Source organism: Antennarius striatus, chromosome 16, assembly GCF_040054535.1.
Source record: "Antennarius striatus isolate MH-2024 chromosome 16, ASM4005453v1, whole genome shotgun sequence".
Taxonomy (NCBI): Eukaryota; Metazoa; Chordata; class Actinopteri; order Lophiiformes; family Antennariidae; genus Antennarius; species Antennarius striatus.
Genome location: NC_090791.1, coordinates 6,604,535 through 6,626,176, shown reverse-complemented (window position 1 = coordinate 6,626,176; position 21,642 = coordinate 6,604,535). Strand labels below are relative to the sequence as shown.

General features: G+C 41.8%; 2 protein-coding genes across 2 annotated transcripts in view; both read right to left on the bottom strand.

The window, feature by feature from the left end:
* smurf2 (SMAD specific E3 ubiquitin protein ligase 2) overlaps positions 1-14,697 on the bottom strand; it is a 41,371-nt gene extending 26,674 nt beyond the window's left edge. Inside the window, exon 1 of the mRNA XM_068337681.1 lies at positions 14,085-14,697. Coding sequence (XP_068193782.1) covers positions 14,085-14,136 — 52 coding nt within the window. The 5' untranslated portion in view covers positions 14,137-14,697. The remainder of the gene's footprint in view (positions 1-14,084) is intronic.
* Positions 14,698-16,836: 2,139 nt separating this feature from the next.
* kpna2 (karyopherin alpha 2 (RAG cohort 1, importin alpha 1)) lies at positions 16,837-21,083 on the bottom strand. The gene is made up of 11 exons (XM_068337684.1): positions 21,034-21,083; positions 20,692-20,795; positions 20,470-20,610; positions 20,253-20,341; positions 19,893-20,161; positions 19,714-19,808; positions 18,298-18,561; positions 17,917-18,150; positions 17,618-17,800; positions 17,393-17,539; positions 16,837-17,312 (listed from the first exon to the last, which is right to left on the bottom strand). Exons 2-11 carry the CDS (start codon positions 20,746-20,748, stop codon positions 17,220-17,222), a joined length of 1,572 nt encoding a protein of 523 aa, XP_068193785.1. The 5' UTR covers positions 20,749-20,795; positions 21,034-21,083; the 3' UTR covers positions 16,837-17,219.
* Positions 21,084-21,642: the final 559 nt, after the last annotated feature.

Below are 21,642 nucleotides of genomic sequence, written 5' to 3'. Positions count from 1 at the left end.
CTCATCACCGCTGACATGGCAGCAGGTTGGTTTTGTAACAGGGGATGTTGCTCAAAAGATCGTTGCTGCTAACCAACTTCACAACAGACTGTTTCAGCATCCCTTCTAAAGTTGAGCTGATCATTGATAAGTGTTCAAAGACATACAGACACACAGACACACAGACACAGACACACACACACACACACACACAAAATAATAAACACCCTTTGTAGGACACATAATACTGTCTCACTATTGTTCAAAATGAAATCACAGAAAATAAAGATATATACAATTTTTATGTCAAGGCCATAGGAAGAAATACTACAAAATGTAGAAAAGAAGACAGAAACTACAAGTGAGAAATGCAGAAAGCATGGTTAATGGAAAAAAAAAAGAATTGTGCCAATGTGTGAAGATAATAACAAGCATCATGGGAATGAATGTTAGCAACAAGCAAACAAACGTCAAAATCAAGTTCAAAATGAGTCTAAATATTTAAAAATAAACCACTTGAAGGAATCAATTGAGACATACACTCTAAAACCTTTATAGTGCATAGATAGATAGATAGATAGATAGATACTTTATGTAAAAGTTGACCAAGTTCTGCAGAAATTCAGACAGACAGTAACCCACTGCAGACATAATCTACAGAAACGATTAACACTGCTTACTCCCTTTGCATGACATGACCCACATGATAGTCGGTGCATCCCAAACCCAAACCGAGCTGAGAAAAAAAACCCCCCAGAGACCCTCCTGAGAGTACATGAGCAGTTCTCAGCTAGCCACACAGCAGGAAGGCAGCTCTACAATTATACCTATATAGGCTGCTTATGAAAACAGACATGAGACCGAGTTACAGCTGAAAACAGAAAATGGGTAGAAAACCACTGGAATGGTTCATGTAGGGAGACAATAGATGCAGGGAGGCAATTAGATTCTGGAGACGAAAAGGGAAGAGCGAGGACAGCATTCAGCATAGAGAGTCCAGACATCAAAATTTAGTTCTCACTGGAAAATGATGCAAGACAGACAATTATAAATCATTATGATATATATTTAGAAAGAAAATAGACATGTATGCCTGCTGCAGAGAAGTAATCCAATGTATGTTTTGATTTTTGCTATGGAGAAGGTGACCAACCTTCAGACACCTTTAAATTATTTTTCAATTAAAATTGTGAAAATTGGATTTGCAGAAAGAGGATGAGGGTGCCTTGCTTTCTTTTTTGGGGATAAAACTTTAAATTACTTCATTTTGTTGGGGCAGGGCACGAGATTCCCACTGCTTTTTAATCAGTCTGTTAATTGCATCAGATTTGGTCGTGCACACAGCGATGCTCCACAGGTGCACCCCCCCAGCAGCCAATGTTTGTGAAGCCCTGTCCCTGTAGAGTTGGGTGTCTGTGGGATTGAGGCACACAAGCAAAAACTACACAGGATTTAAACTGAACCGAGTACTTTGGTTGAGTTATCGGTACTCTTGGTTGGAGCTGCTGTGTTACGCCCAGCCGAAAGATTAGTCTCATGTGTTTGATCGAGCACCAGCAGGGTTTCTGCTTCCTTCGCTGAGACTTCTTCTTTTCAAAATGCCAACTATTTCTAATGCTGTAGTTTTAAGTGTCATTTTACAGGATAAAAATAAATCAAACACAATAAGAAACAATGAATGATGTACAGTATAGCCTCAGTAATGTCTTGACATCATCAGCAGCATGATGACCGACCATACACCAAAGAACATTACATATTCTTTCCTGACGTAAAACATTTATACAATGACATCAAGAGAAATGTTGATGCCATTATGGTGTTCAGAAATGCCTCAAAAGTATGTGACATTAAGGGAAGTGGGTGAGCTTACACCTCCTGGGCAGGGCTGTAAATCTGTTGTTTTATTGGTCATCCTGGACGAGCTTTCTCAAGCTCACAAACCGACAACACACGGACTCAAGATTTAAGAAATAATGGGAAAACTAGAAACATTAAATGGTCATTCCAGATGCCAGCTAGGATCACATCATTTCTGTTCCATGGCTACACTGTTTTCAGGGAGGGGCCATTTTTAGCTCAACCAAACAATATAGTCGGTTGCCAGCGTTAATATGGGGTGAAGGGTTGGACAGCATAAAACCACAACATGGATTAGAACTGCAGGTTGAGATTGTATGGAATCTGCTTGATATAGAATATTAAAAATACATTTAAAATGTCTTCAAACGGTTCCAAGAAGTCAAAATAAAGCAGAGAAACCCTTTTAGTTTGCTGTCTGTCGTACCCCAGAACCAAAGGAGCAGTGAGTGCATCATCGCACTTTTCGATGGGCTTTTAACAATCTTCTGTCACAAAAACACAGACGCAAGCTCCGGAAAAGTATCACATGACCCCGCGGATCACAGCCCATCTAAAAATCCTCTGTCGTCATAGAGACGGCAAGTATGGAGACGGAGCAGAGAGAAGGGTTCCTCTGTGTCGCCTGTGTTTCTCATTCTGGACACACCGCCGCCTCACACAGCCAGCGACGAGCACACAGCCAGGGATGACTATTAGACATTGAAAAAGACAACAAACAAAGGTAGCAACACCAGAGGGTTTCACTCGGACCATCATTTAGACTAGTTTGTGCATGTGAGAGGGATGATTAGTTCAGTACCCAGGTTTACACTGACCACTTTGTGGCTCAAGTAAAACAACCGTCTGCGTTTATCGCCTTCATCTTTCCTATCTGTGGTCATTCCACTTTACACTTGTTAGTGGGAGCAGGGATGACATACTACTGCCTCCCTCTGATGAATGACTCAAACCTTTTACTGAGCATGGCTAGTTTAAACAAACCGCAGAGAAGGGTAAAGAATTTGAGGATGAGCTGGCAGGCAGACAGGCTAACCCATACAAGACATGAAAAGATTTTTTTTTTTTTTTAATGTAGCATTGTCTGAGGCACATTTCCAGCCTCACAGACAACCGGTGGAAGAAACAAATACATGAATAAGTCCTGGTGATACAGGAGTTTTATCTTTACTTTCTTGTGGCTGCTCAGCTGAGTGTAGCTTATTAGTCTAATGGCTTTTCACATTACAACCCTAAGAGAGCTGCTTCCCTTGAGGACAGCAGGGAAAACTAAACAAGCACCTCATATGGCTGATTATCAGCCCGGATTTGCAGCTCCATTCTCTGGCAGCTTGTCTCTTAATGAAAATCAATTCCTCTGAGTGGCAACAGAAGCTCAGTGCAGGCAGAGGCAGAGACCTTGGGGTGAAGTTAAAGTTCCACCTGTGGAGAGAGGATGGACCCAGTTTCTCACAGCCTGGAAAACAAAGAGCCTCACTGTGTAGGCGAATCAATGAAGTCCGCCAAACGCAAGCCAAACACCTGGGATGGGAGATGGTCACATGATGAAAAGAGGGGAGGGAGGGAGGGGAAAGGGCATCACCATGGTAGCAGTCAACGGTGGAGACAAGATAGAATGGAGTGTCTGGTTTTATCAGCTGTGGACTGACTTCAACGTTCTCGTTCACACACCACAGAGCTTGGGGAAAAAAAGGAGCACCGTGGGGAAGAGGGTTTACACTGCCTGTGGTCAAATGTTACACTGGAGCCTATGTGGTGGAGGAAGTGGGGGTGTGGGAACTGAGAAAACCGCCTGCTAATATTCCACCATCACCATCACTGTCCCAAGTATGAGCTGTCTGAAAACAAGCCCTAACAAGAGGGAGAGGAGGGGGCATTTCAAAACATCAGCCCATCTCCTCTTTGCATGGAATCTCAACAGTGTGTGAACCTAAACATCTCTTCAGGCTCACTGGCTCAGACTGACCCTGTTCTGAACCTCCTTTCCTGTCCACTTGGTTCCTCCAGTTCAGTTTGTGACCCTACCTGCCAGACAGTCTGACACATCTTCAGGGAACAGTATCCCTTCCCCTCTCCTCCAGCCCCCAGCCATTCCTCCGCCTGACTGCCTGTTTGTCTGCCCTGTTTTGACTCCAGGCTCAGCACCAGGCGCTCTCATGCAGAGCATTGTTCCTCTATAAACAGAAAAGCTTCCCTTTACCCTATCTACATTTGTCCATAACCTAAAGAGAGGGAGCAAGAATGTGAAAATGAAGGCTGAGCTAGTTAACCTCTTTTTATTAAACCTGTCTCCTGCTAATCTCTTAATCATCATTCTATTATGGTCTTGATCGCTCATCACTGGGGCTGCAGTGGTAAAAGGATGACGCTAGCTGGATGCTGGAGCGTCAATGCATCACAGTCTCAAAGGCAGGCACTCAGTCACACAGTGGAATTGGATTTTGGTGCAGTTGAAGAGGAATATACTCGAGTTTACGTGAAATCCAAGAAGAGAGAAACACCTGTTGAGTATTTTACATTAATACCACATCTGAAGAACCATGACGGTCTGAGGTTAAACACACAGACAGGAAGAAACACCAGTTGTTGGGGCCTACTGTATTGATCATTTTGTGAATATAACATTATATTATGCAGGAATGGAAATCTTATCTTTTTGATCACTGTGAAACAACAAGACATTTTGACCACTGAATAAAACATCCTTTCTGGACTACTTCCCTGTTTTATAAATGAAACAGCATACAAACTGTAGTTGCTCTCAGGTATGAGATGATGTAATTTGTAAGAACTAATGCCCAAATGTAGAAGAGCAGTTTAACAATCACCATCGTGCAAAAGCGGAACCAGACCATCAGCTCTCAAAAATCCCCAGTTTCATGGAGTACTCCTTGCCAAAAAGGCAACCAAACCACACATTCACTGCTGCCCCATACATGACAAAAGTGGGTTACTTTTTAAAGATGTCTATACACCACTAAACTTTAGCCTTTAACTGCTGTCAGGGGGTGTAGAGTAAAAAAGCAGAGTAGAATTTCAGGAACTCAGCCCAGCTCTTCACGGGGCGCAGGCTAACTGTGGAAATGTGGTGAAATGCATAGCAACTTGTAAGGACTGGGAAATATCCCAGCTTTGGCAGATTTTTATATTTGAGCAAATCTACTTATGTAATATGCAAATCTGATAAGCCGCCTTCTGGTCACAGTATACAGATATTAGGTTCATTGGTAGCACAGCACTCATGGAATGACTAACTGCCAGGAAAATCTTCTAATACCTCTTAAAAGACCTGCAATTTCCGAGATTTAGAAAATTAGAAAAGGAAAAAAAGCAGCAAAATCCCCCGTGCATCATTTAATGCTGAGGAAAACAGAGAAAAAAACTTCACAAAAAGGAGGGGGAAAAGATCATGAAAGTCTCTTTTCAAGTTTAAAAAAAGAATTACAGAGGCTGTCGATGATACACTCCAAGCTCACGCGTATCCCAAATGAAGACTGGATAAGAAACCAAGAAACATCTCCCGAAACGTATGCTACCTATGACGTGCAAAGAGAACACAGAAAAGAAAGATTCCCAGGAGTCCTGTTACACAAGGACATCTGGGGACATCTGTTGCACCAAATCACCATGACCAAAAGCATAAAACAACGGTGGAATGAGAGGAAAGAACAGACAGGAGACATAATATATCTCCCACGGGCTTCTTTTCATAAAAGGACAGAAGGCCATGACTGACAGAAGCTGTATATCTTCATATATCACACTCAGCACCTGCTGGACAGTGATGAGAGCTCTCACTGAACACATTGAGACATGAGGTCAATCCATTGAGGGTCAGGGTTTCATAGAACCGACACGCTGCAGTAAAGATACGTAGCAGGATGATTAGGTTTAGACACCAAAATTAAAAACACTGGAAGCTGTGACTGAGGACTTTAATGAAGTGATAAATGTACCGTCATAAATTTACCAGGACATTAATGACAACATTACGTGTGATCATAATTACAACAGCAGTGGCTGCTTTAATTATTTATGATGTTTTATGATTAGAAAATAATGAGCAAGTTAAATGACATTTAATAAATAATAGTGAAATGCAACCCTGAGGAAGATGTGAAAGAAGAGTTACTCGTCTGTCCACGTTTTGTTTATAACCAAACCAGTCTTTAAAGAGAAAAATTGCTGATGCAAAGACAGACAACAGCAAAAAACCCACCAACTAAAGACAACAGCTTATCCTTCTTTGCAAAACCTGCTACAAGGGGCAGCTCACCACACACTGGAACATGTGAGAAGAGGCTGGCAGCTTTCTGTGTGAGAACATTTCATCCATCTCACGTCACCTTTTCCCTGCATGATACAGTCCACTGTAATTGCATAATAGAAGCGTCCACCCCAACTATTTTTGGATCCAAATAGTGGGAAACCTTTCCACAATGGCAATTTTTAGTAGCATTCCTCTTACCCTTACATAGTACATCACTGTCTTTCCACTCTGCATGACACAATGCATCTTACAGACAGACATCCTGGCGAGTAAAGTCTTCCACAGCACCTTCACCACTGCCACTAACAGAGAAGTCAAAACAGTGAGCGAATCCAAGCGTGGCACAGCTTGGGCTTCTGCAAGCTTGCAATACTGTTGGCTGGAGGACTGAGTTGATTTCAGTGGCTGCACAGCTCTCCAGCTTCTTGGCTCCATCGCCCCATGTGATGTAATGGAGGGGAGAAGACGAGAAGCTTGGATCGAGCTCCAGTGGAGAAAGTGGACCGCATCGACCTGTTTAACAGAAGTTGAGGACCACCACACTGCTGCATTAAATGCCAGAAATGTTGCTCCCAATCCCACCCCCAGAATCATGTGGCGTTTCAGGTTCTAAGAATGATTTCACAAATTCATCTGGGCCCAGTGTTACATCATTGCCACCCAGCTGTATTTTTCCTTTTCCACCAAGCACCCTGCCAATGAATGAATTGCACCTTGGCCACTTTAAAGAATCAGGACAGCAACCATGTCGTAATCCTAGCTGAAAACACTGTACAGACACGTATGGCTGATTTCTAACACTGCACGAATTTTATTCAGTGTACAAAATCATCAACGGAATATTAAAGCAACTATTTTTATTATGCAAATGTAATATAAAAGTATTAATTATGTTACACATTTAAGGTTAAGTTGAATTATTTCATATTATTTACATGTTCATTTCAGCTATAACCACCGTCCCAAAGTCTCCAAAGCCCCAGAATCCTGTGTGCTGTAAGTCACGTGAAACATGTTTCTTTGCGGCATGTCCTGTTATGTCTGAAACACATTTGACCATATTTAAAGTCTCTCTCTTGGGTTGTTAAATTAAGCTGTACATTTCTGGCAACACTCAGTTTTAACAATACAACTATAATAACGCTATTAACTCTGTGGGAAAACACTTTCAGGTTAAGAAAAAAAAGGTTCAATGTGTGGAGAACATGCACAAGTCAAAAAAAAAAAAATTACGTTATCCAAAACCAGAAACTGATTTCATTCAACCATTGGGGAAAAGTCAAATCCGGACTGGCTTGAAGAAAATTAATCCTGACTACAGAACTCTTTTAGCCTCAAGCTCTGGAAGTAAATCAGTACATAAGGTGTTGTGCATGTAATTATAATGCATGCAAAAGAATGTAATAATGTCTCAGAACTTTTCCAACATGACTGTCGTATCTGCCTGGAGATGAATCATCAGGCACACCCTGGTTTAGATTATTAGGTTCGTCTAATAATAAATTTCCAGCAAATAAAAATGTGACTCTTAAAAGAAGACAACTATACATGAACCTGAAGAGTCAACAAGATCGGACAATGGACAAGGTCAGCCTGTGAGTCTCCACAAATATTTAGGATTCTTCTAAAGTACGTGTGTCAAGGAACAGGAGTGCTGTAATATCACATTTGCTTTTCTGTGCATGTGCAGTCACTTTTTTTTGAACTACAAAGGAATCCTGTGGTGTATTTGTTCAACATTGGCAGAGGTGCCATTTGAAATGTGAGCTGGTGTGAATATAAACATCTCTCCTCTGGCCCCGTCTCCTCAGAGGACTCGAGGGGCTCAAACGTCAGGCCGAAGCCCGGACAGACGTCTGCGCTCAGCTGTTGGCGTCTTGCAGCTTTTGTGCTAAAACCTCCAACCCCCTCAAACCTCCAACAAGTAACACTGAACACTTGAGAGCCCCCCTGCCACCACCAATCTGCTTGAGGTTAGCCGGAGTTAATCGCATCAACCCGTGTCCATTTAGGTTTAAAGCAAAGACGGCATGTCAAAGAATAATTCTCAGGTTACGTCCTCCATCAGACAGCTGGCAGGAATGCTCTGACCACCCTGCCGCCACCGCTCCTTCTAGAGAAAGTGAAACAAGCGCCGCATGTGTGGGTATTTATCAGGCCTAATGAGGCTTTGTGCAAACTTGCTGAGTGATCTCACCTGGGCAGACTGCTGAGAGAGCATAATAATCACAGACGTCCCTACAAACAAACAAGGGAGACATGACAGATCAAAACTGGAATGCAATTGGAGAGGCCTTCCTCTCACAACCAGCATAATGATAAAAGAAAATACCAGCACACAACTGTGAAGCAGCCAGGAATGGGGAAAAAACACACTTTCTCACCAAAACAGAAGCCGTAGATGGTATGAAACACTTAATGTAAGCTAGCAAAGTGTAGATTTATGAGAATTGATACCACTTGCAGCACCAATTTATACAGAAACAATTCAAGGAGCTGTTCAGTTTTCTTGTTACATCCCTTTAAGGAACTAACAGTCCTTGTGGTTGAGAAGATGTTTACAAAGTAAGACCTTGCACCGCTATTTTATGTGTGACCGATTCTAAAATTGTAATAAAGAAGTAAACAACCATTTGAAACTGACAAACACAATACAAGACACATCAATGACCAAAATAAAACAAAAATCACTGACATACAAGCAGACACAGACTGTAATGTTCAATATGCTACCGGTTAGTTCATAATGATGACTTTTCTGGCATTGTACTTCTGTAACATTGTTGGATTATTGTCTTTATATTATATATGTGTCTGGGCACGCACACACACACACACACGCACACGCACACACACACACAGTAAATAGCATGTAAATCACTGCAAACATTTTTATTTATTTTATCTATTTCCCTTCCTACATTTCCCTCAAGTCAGTGATCCAAACTGCACTCATTGATTAATTAAGACTTTATGCTGGTAGCAACTAGAGGAGCTTTGAGCAGCTAGCCTCAATCTGAGAGTCTCAGCTCCAACTGTAACAGATTGTATGACATCACTTGACACAAAATTTCCTGCAGCTCCCGATGACGACATAAGATGCAATCATACGGAGAATCCATACTAGAAATGATGGAGAAGTGTTCGGGACAGAATGGAGAACCAATTCTCTCACACTCACTGCTGTTCCAATTCTGTACCATTAACCACCGCCAGGATATCAAAACAGGCCTTTGAAGGTCTTCCCAAAACAACCAAGGATTAGCACTTCCTTAGACACAACACACTCCTCACTGCTGACTGTCCTGAAGGAGGCACTCTACCAGAAAAAAATAGGTCCAGGACTTACATTCATCCTGACTAAATGAAACGGGGTGGCACAGCGGTGCAGGGCGCAAGTGACCCCGAAGACAGGCAAGTGCAGAAAATACCCCTCTAAAACCCAAGCAGCTCTGGTTGGAATTCACTGGTCTTCAGCAGTGGAGAACATCGTAGATTATTTCCTCAGTTCCTTCAGCCTCCAAATTAAACAGGGTGTGTGGCTACAAGAAAATATTATCTGTCACTAATGGAAAAAAGCAGCTCGTCTGAAGTGTGATGATCTACCACGAAGGAAGAGCCAATCTCCCCAAAACTCCCTATTACACACCACAGTAACACAATGATGGGGCAAAGATATCAGGCACCTGGCAACAACATAACCAGCACAAGTCAGCCAACACCCTGCTGAGTAACAGAATCTCTCCTTTATTATGAAAGGGGAACCTCAAAAGGGTGTGTGTGTGTCCTGCTCTGCTTCCCACCTGTCAGGGGTGACGTTTGGACAAGTGTTCAGGTCTTGGGAGCACTTCCTTTCTGAGAAGCGCCCCATCTCTGTCTCTCTCCCCCGGCTACATCTGGCCTCCTCCAGGCCGGTGCTGGCGGCAGTAGAGCAACCGCAGAGGGCTTTGTCCTCATTGAAGAGCAGCTGAACCAACAGGAAAGCCAACTCCATCCAGCCAATTAATTGATGGAACAATTTAAAATTACGTGTGGGTTCCCTTAGAAAGAAGGAAAATGTTTACAAATGATTGAATATAAATGCTCGTTATGTTCCTCTTATGATTTTTCTACCCCGCTTTCTTTTCTCTTCTCCTCTGCGACCGTTATTTCTGTTTTCTTTCACGTCTCGTTAAAGTAAAATGTGGAAATGCTTGCTCAGAATGCATGTCCATGTTGGGCCGGTAGACTCAACAGTTCGCCACATGGAGCTAATCACTGTGTATTTACAGTGTATCCTGTCTGAACACCCAGATGAACCCAAATCACTTCCATACAGCCACTCTGTAAAAATGGCTCAGAGTTAGACCACATGAATGCACCGAGTGCCAGCTCAGACCACATTAAAACCATGTTGATCATCAGGTCCTCTGCCTTCACAGCACCATCTGCGTCCAGCTGTGGGGGTTTTGCCATCAATTATCCAACATCCTAAGACCCCAGTCTGTAGACTACAGTCAGACTACACTGCATTGAAAAAAATGGGCACAAGCAATAACAGGAGGGAGCTCAGTCTTTCATTCAAAGCCAGACAGAGGGGCAGTGTGAAACCCCAGGGTCTTTGTTGCATCTTCAAAATGAGACTTCTTCTCAAGTAGCTTCTGTGTCCATTCAACTGTTTGTCATCTTACAAGGGACAAAACTGGGAAATTTTCCAGAACTTTATAAAAGTGCTGGCTCTGTTACTTGGGGATTCAGCTGCAGCACCATTTCATTTATTTAAAACAAGCGCTAATCACATTGAAAGAGAGACACACAGCTACCTACAGAGTGTATATTAGAAGGAGGTTAAGGCATCACGGAGGAAGCTCAACAAGGGTGGGAGTGAAATGTGCTTTGGACTCGGTCTGAGGGGAAAGGAGCTTACAGTCGGAAAGAACAGGAGTGACTCAGAGAGGAAGAGGTGGGAATGCGAATGGAGAATTCTAGGGAATCCCACTGAGATAGCTCTCTTAGCTCGTCTGCGTCGTGCCAAAGAATTCAAGATGAGCAAACCATATGTTTAACAAGTCAAACTCAAACCAAAGGCTAAAATGGCAACGGACACCTAGAATCTGAATCAAATTAAACAAATATCAGTTAATTTATCATTCTTCTGCACATCTTCCTGGGCAGAAAATAGCAAAGACCGGACATCTTTGATTCTGACAGGTCTGCTTTGACTATATGACAGACAGGTAGTGATTCACAGTTTGTGACAGACTGGAGGGATTGTTGAAGCAACTCTGACTTGGCGTTCTACAGCAAGTCAACAGATGTGTGATTGCATAAGAAACTGCAAAATTATACCTTGAACTATGTCTGAAGAATGATCAGACAAAGCAATGAAGCGTGACTTCATGATGTAACTTATGACTCGGTGGATCATGTGCGTAATGCCATTAGCTGTGTTTGTGTGTCACATAGTTTAGGGGTGATCATCTGTAGAGTATAATGGAAACCTGTCCCGTGTAGTCAAGGGGCAATTCTCACCCCAAGTGTTAGTTTTAGCAGCTTGTTTGCCATATTTTTCCAGTTTAATAGCTGGCTAACATCTGCAACATCTGCTTCAAACGGACAAGGGGGGTTGTCAACGAAGAGAGACGCCTAGAGCACAAACAACTACAGGCCTGTTTGAAAGCAGCAACTCATCATCTGGGACCTGCCTGGAAATAAATTCATCAGCGACTATGTGTCTAAAAACCTTAAGTACAGATGACAACATCCAGCTATAATGTCACAATAATGGACCCATTACTACCCGGTGCAGCAAACCAATCAACCCAGTATACACAGCTGTGCTGTGCTAAACAAAGAAATGCATGACAATTTATAGCTTATCTCCTCTGACTTCCTATAGAGCTTCCTTTCTGAACCTTGCTTTGCTCTGCTCTCCACGCTGGAGGCCAGCAGAAACGTCACAAAGTGAGCTCAGCAATGGCAAAGGACTGATGATAGGGCATGATATTACATAATTATGACAAAAAGTTTCCTGAGGGGTGCTTGCTAGTGGATAGGAAAAAATAAAAACGTGTCAATGATGCAGCAGAAAACAGTTGTGTAGTTGTTAGATGGTCAACATCACATCTTATGGCGTGGTGTTACTCTTTATGAGATAATTTCAAGGCTATTTTAAGTGCAGTTTGAGCAACATCACCATTGCATAGCTCTTTCTTTTTCTCCATGTTGAGAAAAGTACTGCACATGCCCTGGAGTGTGAATTAACATTAAGCAACAGATATTGATGCTTCATTCATTCAGAACAAAAGCTGGCATAATACAATCCCAATGTGTTATTCTTTACAGAATGCTGGTTTTCCACAAGCAAAAGAAGTGCAATGTGTAACAAAACAGCATTGATGTCCAGTGTGGTGTAAAACATGGAGAACATTCTCAACAATGGACAAACAACAACAATCGCTGACCATCCACGTTTGTGGAGCTTGATTCTGTTCTTGACTCAGCAGGCAAGGAGCTCTGAGAACTCAGGTTGTCTAAAAAATTTGCAAAGACTTCCAGGTTCTTTTCTTCCTCTTTATTTTAGCTGCTAACTGCTGATAGTTGCCTTCACTCTCATGTTTGTGGGGCACACAGGTAGCGTGTCAACCAAACATCACACCCATTCTGCACTACGGCATCATGCATTACCAACTATTTCGCTTTTGAACATTTCAAAGAACAAGAGGCAACACACGCTTAACGGTTTTGTTTAGCTGTCGAGGATATGTAAAAGAGGCTTCAGTCAAGTGGGATGTTCAGTGTAAATTATTATCAGGATGTGAGGTGGTCTGTGAGGTCCTGCTGCTATTTTTCTTTCCAGTGGAGTCACATTTATAGAACTCCACTAGGAGACCATCTCAACCTTCAGAGACAAGCATCCAAATTTTTTTCAGTAACACATCTCTGGGGGAAATCAATGAATAATGAAGCATTATCAGAATAAAGCCGGAAGGTTGGAGGTTTTATAGTCAGAATTTAACCACCTGCACTGATGTCAAATCATATTCACATTCATTGATGGCACACTAGCATTTCAATTCAGCTAGAACCAAGCTGTTTTCGCTGTGCATACTTTCTGTTGAGGTATACGCTACAATTTTTACAAAATGTTTTCACATGTTTTTTTGTATTACAGCTTGTTGTCCTTGTCACCTTGCAACTGCACTTCATTAAATTCTTATTCTTATCAATATTCATATTAAAACACCTCCTTTGTGTCTCCACTTCTTCCAATCAGAACGAACAGCGGGTTTTCAGATATCATGTTCGAGCTGCACGTTCTGTGCTGGGATGCAACATAAAGGTGATTTTTTTTTTTTTTTTTTTTTTTTTGCTGCAGCACCAGTGATATCCAGACAGCTGACTGTTAGCAGGCCGTTTTGGGACATTGCTCAGGTGCAGTCTCTTATGGCAGCTGCCTGTCAACTGAACCGAATCTGGTTCTGTTCTGGACTGTAAGCCGGACTGAAGCTAGCTGGAAGGCTGTGTGGCTAAGCTAACGTCAGCTAGCCAACTTTATGAGAGCCTGTGTCAGCAGTGGGACTTAGATAGCACTCGTACACTCTTTGTAACAATAAATATTTAAAATGCAGGTTGTAGAATATCAGAATTTATTATTTAAATTAAGCGACAACCAATTCATACAACATAGCGATACAATTCATAGCTACAACATCCCAAGAACTGTTATAGCTTGTGAAAAAGGTTAAGACTATTTCCAATACCATATTCAGGGTTACCTACAAATTGCATTCGTCCGGTTTTCAGGTATTAGCCAGTTCCGTGAAAACAGCTCATGCTTAATAAAAGAATTGCAACCGTTACCAAATATGTGAAAATCACGGATGAAAAAGCCGGCGGTGAGCCAACTCATTGGCCCACGGGAGCTGTGCTTATCCAGCAAATACACCGTACCTTCCTAGCTAGTGTGGGGGGATTTAAAATCCTTGCTAGCTACCTGTTAGTCGCAGCTTCACAGGGCCATTCCGCCGAACTCCTTGGTTAGACATGTCCTCCCGGGTCCAGCCTTCACCGTACGCAAAAAAAAATGTGTTAACTGTTAAAATATGACAAGGTTTATCAACCCTTACGCCAGTTTTTAGACAATAATGGAGTCAGGGCATTGTGGCCCGGATGTGGAATACAGAGCCATAGCGGTGGCTCACCAATACAAAAAAAATTAAAAAGATAGTAAAAAAGAAAAGATGATTAACGCTGCTACAAAGTGCATGGACTAAAAATGTCTTCTCCCCGGTGAAAGGAGGAATCGAGCTGCTGCAGAGCCGCTGGGGTCTTCACATCTTCGTGAGGAGCTCCTGCCTCGGACTGAGTCCTCCTCTCCGCTCGGCGAGAGTGGAACTGTTGCGTCCTCCAGCGTGGATCCGGATCCCACTTCAGGAGGCTGCTGGAAGGAAGGAGCTGACTAGTGACGACAGCACGGGCTGGGGGAGTGGGACCTATCACCAGCGTGTGTGTGGCGCCTCACCGATCACGCTCAGGTCATCGAGTCCCGGAGCCGGAGGCGAGACGCTCCGGCTGTCTGTCTGCCTTAAAGCCAATAACGGAACCGATAATAATACATTTGCCCATTTTTGAAATATAAAAAGACAATAACAAAAAAGTCCTGAGTCAATAATGTAATAACTTTTGGCCAATAACGTAATAATTTTGCACTAACTAACCCTAACTCCTAATTAAATATTACGTTATAAAACAAAAGTTATTCTGTTACCGTTTCAGAACTTTTACTGCGTTGTCGGCCGTCATTGCGTTTTTGGCTTCTTCACACCTAAATGATAATAAAAGTAAACATGTGACTATAATTTGCTGAGAAAATTCACTTCCACAAAGTCTGTCTTATTTGTTTATTTGTTTGTTTTTTGTCAGAGACAACCTGACATTTTTAAGCTCATACAGTGTGTTGTTGTTGTAGTTGCACATGTTTGAACCACTTCCACTGACTGCAGAAGACGTGGTGGGAGTGATGAAGCTGAAAAAATAAGTCTCTGATAGGTACTAGTCTATGGACTTCATCTTTTTTTTTTATTACGTTGTTCTTTTGGACATAATTGACCTGACCTGATACAGACCATTGAGGGATCTCCGCTATTCATAAAACAAAACAGTTTGCATTGAAAGAGAATCGCTGAAACATTAAAAAAAAACCTTAAAATGTTCTAATAAAACTTAACATTTTAGACAATGCTTTGGCATTTCAACTAAAGTCTTGGTAAAAAAAAAAAAGTTTTGTTTGCAAACCAGAGGAAATTGAATTTTGAACAATATGTATCTTTACCAGTAGGGGGCACTCTGAGGTACAAATAGTAGGCAGAGACTATGCAGTAGAAGAAGTCGGGGGTGAGCGGAATAAACCGGGTGTACATTTAAGATTACTGTAATACAAAATCGATTGCACTGTGAAGAAACCTGTTAAACGCTGCAAAACAACTCTGATGAGATTATTTGGATATTCAGTATTTACTGATAATTCTGGAACTTTCAGAATGTCAGTTGTCCTTCAATTAGAATATTATTATTATTATTATTACTACTATTACAAGATTAATGCTTCCTTTACACTTACCTATACGTAAATAATCATTACTGAAATGATTTTAGACTGCAAATTTTATGTCATAGTGTTGCGGTCCCGTCCATACAACGGGATCTGTGCAAACTCAGGTTTGGACGATGGGAACGTCATGCTCAGAAAGACACCGTCATTGTCAGCTTTTACAAGATGATCACTTTTGAGGCAACAATTTAAAAAAATGAAATACATTTATTTGATGACCACCAACGAGGGTTTTTAAAAAAAAAAACTTTTGGATGTGTTGTGGGAATAAACTAAAGTTCAGAGGAACACAAACACTTCAGACATCTTTGTTAACTTTTTGTTAGACACTCTAGCTTTAACCCTAATCTTCTCCAGTTTAATATTTAATAGCTCTGCTCCATTGGCTGTATAATGGAGGTTTCAGGTCTTTCCATTGATTAAATTTCCAAGTACGGTAATACAATATCACATTTCTGATCTTCTTTCTTGGCCTTCCAGAGCTCAAAGTTTACCTCCACTCTTCTGCTTCGAAGGTCCTTTTACAGGAAACCAGGTCACACATATTGTAAAATGAAGCCGGTGGATAACGTAACATGTGAGTCACATGTCTTTCAACTTTGTTTCATGCTGTATCTTTACTGTGACTGCTTCGCTGGATCATGTTCAAATACACTGAGGCTGACTGGGGTCAAAGGACTACTTAGACATTTCTTAAAAAGCTAAAACCATTTAGCTTCCTAAATGGTTATATCCATCAGCATGTTTTGTGTCAAAGATCATGCATGAAACGTTACCAATGTTCCATATATGCCGTCCAAATTTGCTGTCCAGCTGCAGGGTCATCAAGGTCAGCCGAAAGTGGATAGACTGGGATGCACTGTGGTATACTTTGTGGGGGTCCTTAGGAACACTAAGTGTCAGTCTACAGTTTGGTTCATCCACATGTTCTGATCTTACATCTTCTTACATCTAATGCTTCTTTCAGGTTCCTTTGCTTCCTTTTTTATGTTAGGTTTTTCTGTTGTAATAATGTCATTATGTTAATTATGTAATTAATGTAAAGTCTTTGCCAGTCACTGTTATGAGCATTTATTTGCATCTTTTGTGAGCAGAAGTCACCCTGAATTTCCTTTGGAATTATTAAAGTATATATCTATATCTATCCATCATTTCCAGAATACCATTTTATGCACGGGTTAAGATGTTCCACTACCCAGAGAATTTTACCTTCTTAAAAAGCATCATACAGCAACTAGACAAAATTTGAAATTCCAGTGCTATGGAATTACACAAGATATTACGTCACATGGAAAACTAAACTGCATCTTCCCTATGTTGAAATGTGCTCCTTTAACTCTGTACAATCAACATTTGCAATAAAAGATGTCTACAAATATTCTCTAGTGGAACCCCACACACATGGTCCAACTTTATTTACACATGTTAAAAACAATATGTACAATACAAACAAAGCTCCATTTTACAACAAATAGAAGGACAAACTATTTGAGTAGGACAGTACATTAAAAAAGGGATCTAGAAATTGAAATTGCTCTGGTTTTCACCAACTTGGAATGCATAACCATCAGTGGTTGTATCTGGGGCCTCACACTGCACCACCTCCTCCTCCTTCAACATGATAAAACACAAAGTAAGAACAAGAATGGAAAGGGACAAAAAGTTAGTTTAATAATCTTATAGACACTTACATCTGAGAAGTATTTCTCTATCAGGTTGAGAGCTGCTTGGTACACCATTTCATTCTCATGAGTCTGCAGACTCTCGATCTTATCCAGTCCACCGCATTCTTCAATCATCAGACTCAGCTTCTCCGATTCTCCAATTTTATCCCCAGCCTAAAAAGAAGTCAGTTGGTAAGGCAACAATTTCTCAGTTCTGGCAAAAGACACACATTTTAATGACAATTTACTCACCATGAAAATATTGGTCAAGGCATCCAAAATGACCAGGACGGTTTTGCCGTCCTTAGAGGAGAGCAGATTCAGAAGAGGCTCAAGCACATTGGATTGAACAAGAAAAACCACCTGCTGAATGCTGCCCCCACTGGTGAAGTTTGTAATAGCCCACACAACCTCTTTCTGGGTTTTGTAGTCACCCTGTGGGGAATAGAAGGAAATGGTGACCCCACACTTGATTCAAAACGCTAGATGTAAGCATCAGTTTTAAACAATGAATTTTAAACATACAATCATACCATCAACAATTAACTTACCCGCACAAGCAAATCAACCAGGTAGGGAATGAGGCCTGCATTGATGACCTCCTGGATCTGAGAGTCTCGTCCTGCAGTAATGTTGGACAGAGTCCAGGCTGCCTCCTTCTGAATGTTGGGTTTTCTGTGCTGCAGCAGCTTGGGGAAAACAGCCAGGACCCCCGCATCCAGAACCGCCTGAGTCTGCTCATCTGTACCCGTCACAATGTTGCCGATGGCACGAAGCGCAGGGGTCTGAAGAGGTTTTAAACAGGTCAGTTCATAACCTGGAGAACCTACAAAGCTTCTTCAAGGCAATGTACCAGATAAGAACTGACCAATTTCATTGTCATTTCATAGATGTTGGAATAACAACAAAATCATGTGAAATTATATACGTACAAGGACAGAGAGCTCATCAAATCCCAGTAGCTGCTGCAGGCGAGGCATTAAGCCGGTTTGGACCACAACCTCAATGCGTTCATTAGAGCCATCTGTCAGGTATGAAATAGCCCAACAGGCATCAGCAAGAACCTCCAGGTCATCATAGTGCAGGAGGCGGATGAGAGCGGGCAAAATCTGTTGGACAGCATCCATGGGAGGCGAGGGGTTTTTGTTGCGGCAGAGGTTTGAAAGAGTCCAGGTCACATTTCTCAGGTAGCTGGCCTGTAAATAAAAACCCAAGACAATACAGTGATACCTCTACTCACGAATGTCTACACACGAAATTTTCTACTTACTCAACAGGAAAATATTGCCTCCAAGTTACGAAAGAAATTTCGAGTTACGATAGGTAAAAATACAGAATGGGCTGCTACTCGCAGCTCCCACAGGTTCCTGAACGCAACATTCAAATAGCTGCTCTGCCATTGGCCATTACCTAGCATCCCATTGGCTAGGAGGGACCTCTGTGTAGCTAGATAGGCATCTATGCAGCGTCGTCAATCGGCTCTCGACCCATGAAGTGTTCTGATAGTTTTACGTAAATGTATTAACTTTTAGAGTATTTACTATGGACCCCAAGAAAGTGATGAAAAGAGGTAAAGAAGAGTTTGTTGTAACAAAGCTAGAGATAATAGAAAAGCATAAAAAAGGGATGCGTTTGGTTGATCTCGCCAAAGAATATGGCCGTAATGCATCCACAATCGCCACGTTATTAAAACAAAAGGAAGTTTAAGGAGTTTAAGTCATTGCGTGGGTGGTTGGAGAAGTTCAGAAGGAGGACAGGAATTCACTCCGTTGTTCGTCAAGGTAAGGCAAGAGCGGATGAACCAAAGAGGGCAAAAAACAATGAGGACAGCAGTGAAAAGGTATAAGACAGTAATTTTTACTGTTTTTTACATTATGCACAACTCATTTGTTGTGTAATAATCTAATTGTAACATGTATTTGTTACATGATGCATTTTCATGCTTTATAAAGCATTTCTGTCTGAATTTTGGGGGGCTTGGAACGGGTTAGGGTATTTGCATGGAAAACGAGTCTCTACTTACTAAATTTTCTACTTACGAAATTAATTGGTTCTGGGAGAAATTTCGTAAGTAGAGGTACCACTGTAAAGCGTTGGCATTTTGCTGACATATGGCACCCCCTAGTGGACAAAACTCCTGAACAAGTGTGAAATCTGAACCTTCAAGACAGCATTTCATTGAAGGAAAAAGTTTATTCAAGTTAGCAATAATAAAATTCACCATTCCAGTGGTTTTGCTGTCTAACAAGGTTTGTGAAAAAATAATGATCCAGTAAACTGCAAATAGGTGGACAAAACTCCTCCTTTATATCAGAAAATTGGGGGGGGGGGAAATCAAGATTACTTACATTAAATTCACACAAGTCAGGGACTTCCAGCAGATGAAGCAGGGGAGCCAAAACTCCATGTTTGAGGACCTTGTCTCGAAGAGCTGATCCATCACCTACAGATAAAAAAGTAATCACAGTCAAAAACATTTACTTCTAATCATCCAGTATGATTATAATTAAGATAATCCATAACTTACCAGCAATGTTTCCAAGGGCCCATATGGCTTGCTCACTAATGTGTTGTTGAGGGGATTGGACCAAGGCAACAAAGGCAGGAATTGCCCCGCCTTCGACAACAGCAGCAGTCTGATGAGCTGTCCCAGAGGCGATATTTGTCAGAGCCCAGGACGCCTCAAACTGAATTGGAGGACATTCCAGCCGTCCCAGGAAGCCAACAAACTTGGGGATCAGTCCAGAACTGATCATCTGGTCAATGGGAGGATGTTTGTCACGAGACAACAGTTTTCTGCAACCAGGAAAATTCAGGAAACATAATTTACTTCACTGTAGTTATAAAGTAGTGTACAAATGTAGATTTTTCTATAATCACACATTACCGTGCAGCCTGTGTGGCCTGCAGCTGGCTGATACCGTTCCCACTGTTCACTCCTGTGATGATCTCCTCCAGTGTCCACTGACGGGCAGCCTGTCACATGAAAAGAACCTCATGAATGCAGTGATTTTGTTAGACCATCTACAGTAGTGTTGATGTTGGACCAGCGTCGAACTTTAACTAGTTCAACACCAGCTAAAGAGACCAGGTGGTAAGCTAACCTGACAGTTCTGGGTTCTTTCCTGGAGAGGAGACGTCGCATCCTCCGGTAACGCAGACACGTTCCTTCTCTTGAAGATCTGATCTTCCTTCTTGGCTTTACGGAGCTCAACGTTTACCTCCACTCTCCTCCTTCGAAGCTCCTGTGCGGATTTAAAACAGGAAAACCGGGGTCACACATGTTCCAAGATGAAGCTGGCGGATAACGTTAGCATGCGACTCACGTTAGCGTCTTTGCCTTTGTTCTTGAACTTGTTCAGACGCACCGCGTTTTCAGCCATTTTCGAATATCGAGAGATATACACAACAGCGATATGAAGTTTCACTCCTGCAGACAAAGTTGGAAAAAAGTTAGCTGTTTAACACTAAACTTGAATCGGGCCGCCTTGAGACAGAAAGATGCCAACGACGTGTCAAGCTAAGCAGGCCGACGTGAAGGAATAACTGTAGTCAGCTAGCTGCCACTGTTTAAAAAATTAACCACGTACTCAAATATTAACGCTAAATATTCGAAACAAAGTAATACTTACTTAAAACTACTACAGAGATAGTTAACGTCCACTTACCTCGAGTTTACGTAAGCTCCTGTCGTGCGTAGCCTTGCCAGGCAGACCTTTAAATATCTGAATCGAGCGTTTTGATTGGCTCTTGGAGCGGTCGCGCACATCCGCCGCCGTCGATTGGCGCGTTTAAAAAATCAAACCCTGCAAAGGAAATGTCGTCACTATCCTAAAGTATCGCGAGATCTCTGAGCTTGGGTTTTATACTGTATGTCCCAAACATCAGTATGATGCACTAATGTCAGAGTCTGTGACCTGTCAGAGAGAGAGAAGGCCAGTCAGAGACTTTGTAGGAGTTGAATCAGTCCAGTGCCGTGTCACTAATCTAGGACCAGGACTTGGGGATCTGTTTCCGCATGGATTTATTTTGCTTTCATGTTTCATGGACTAAGGCGTTTATATTTCTTTTCTTTTTTGCTTGCATTGTTTAAATCAACATCCTCATCACCATGCTGCTGTTTTATAGTTGTTGCCACCAGTTAGGCTGTCTTCACTTTCAGGGGCAGAGGACTGATCAGAGGGTAGGGAATAGTCTGGATCTTAATTGTATTAAGTCGCACGTCTTTATATACATTTAGCTTGTGCAATTTCCTCTGGGATTAATAAAATATATGT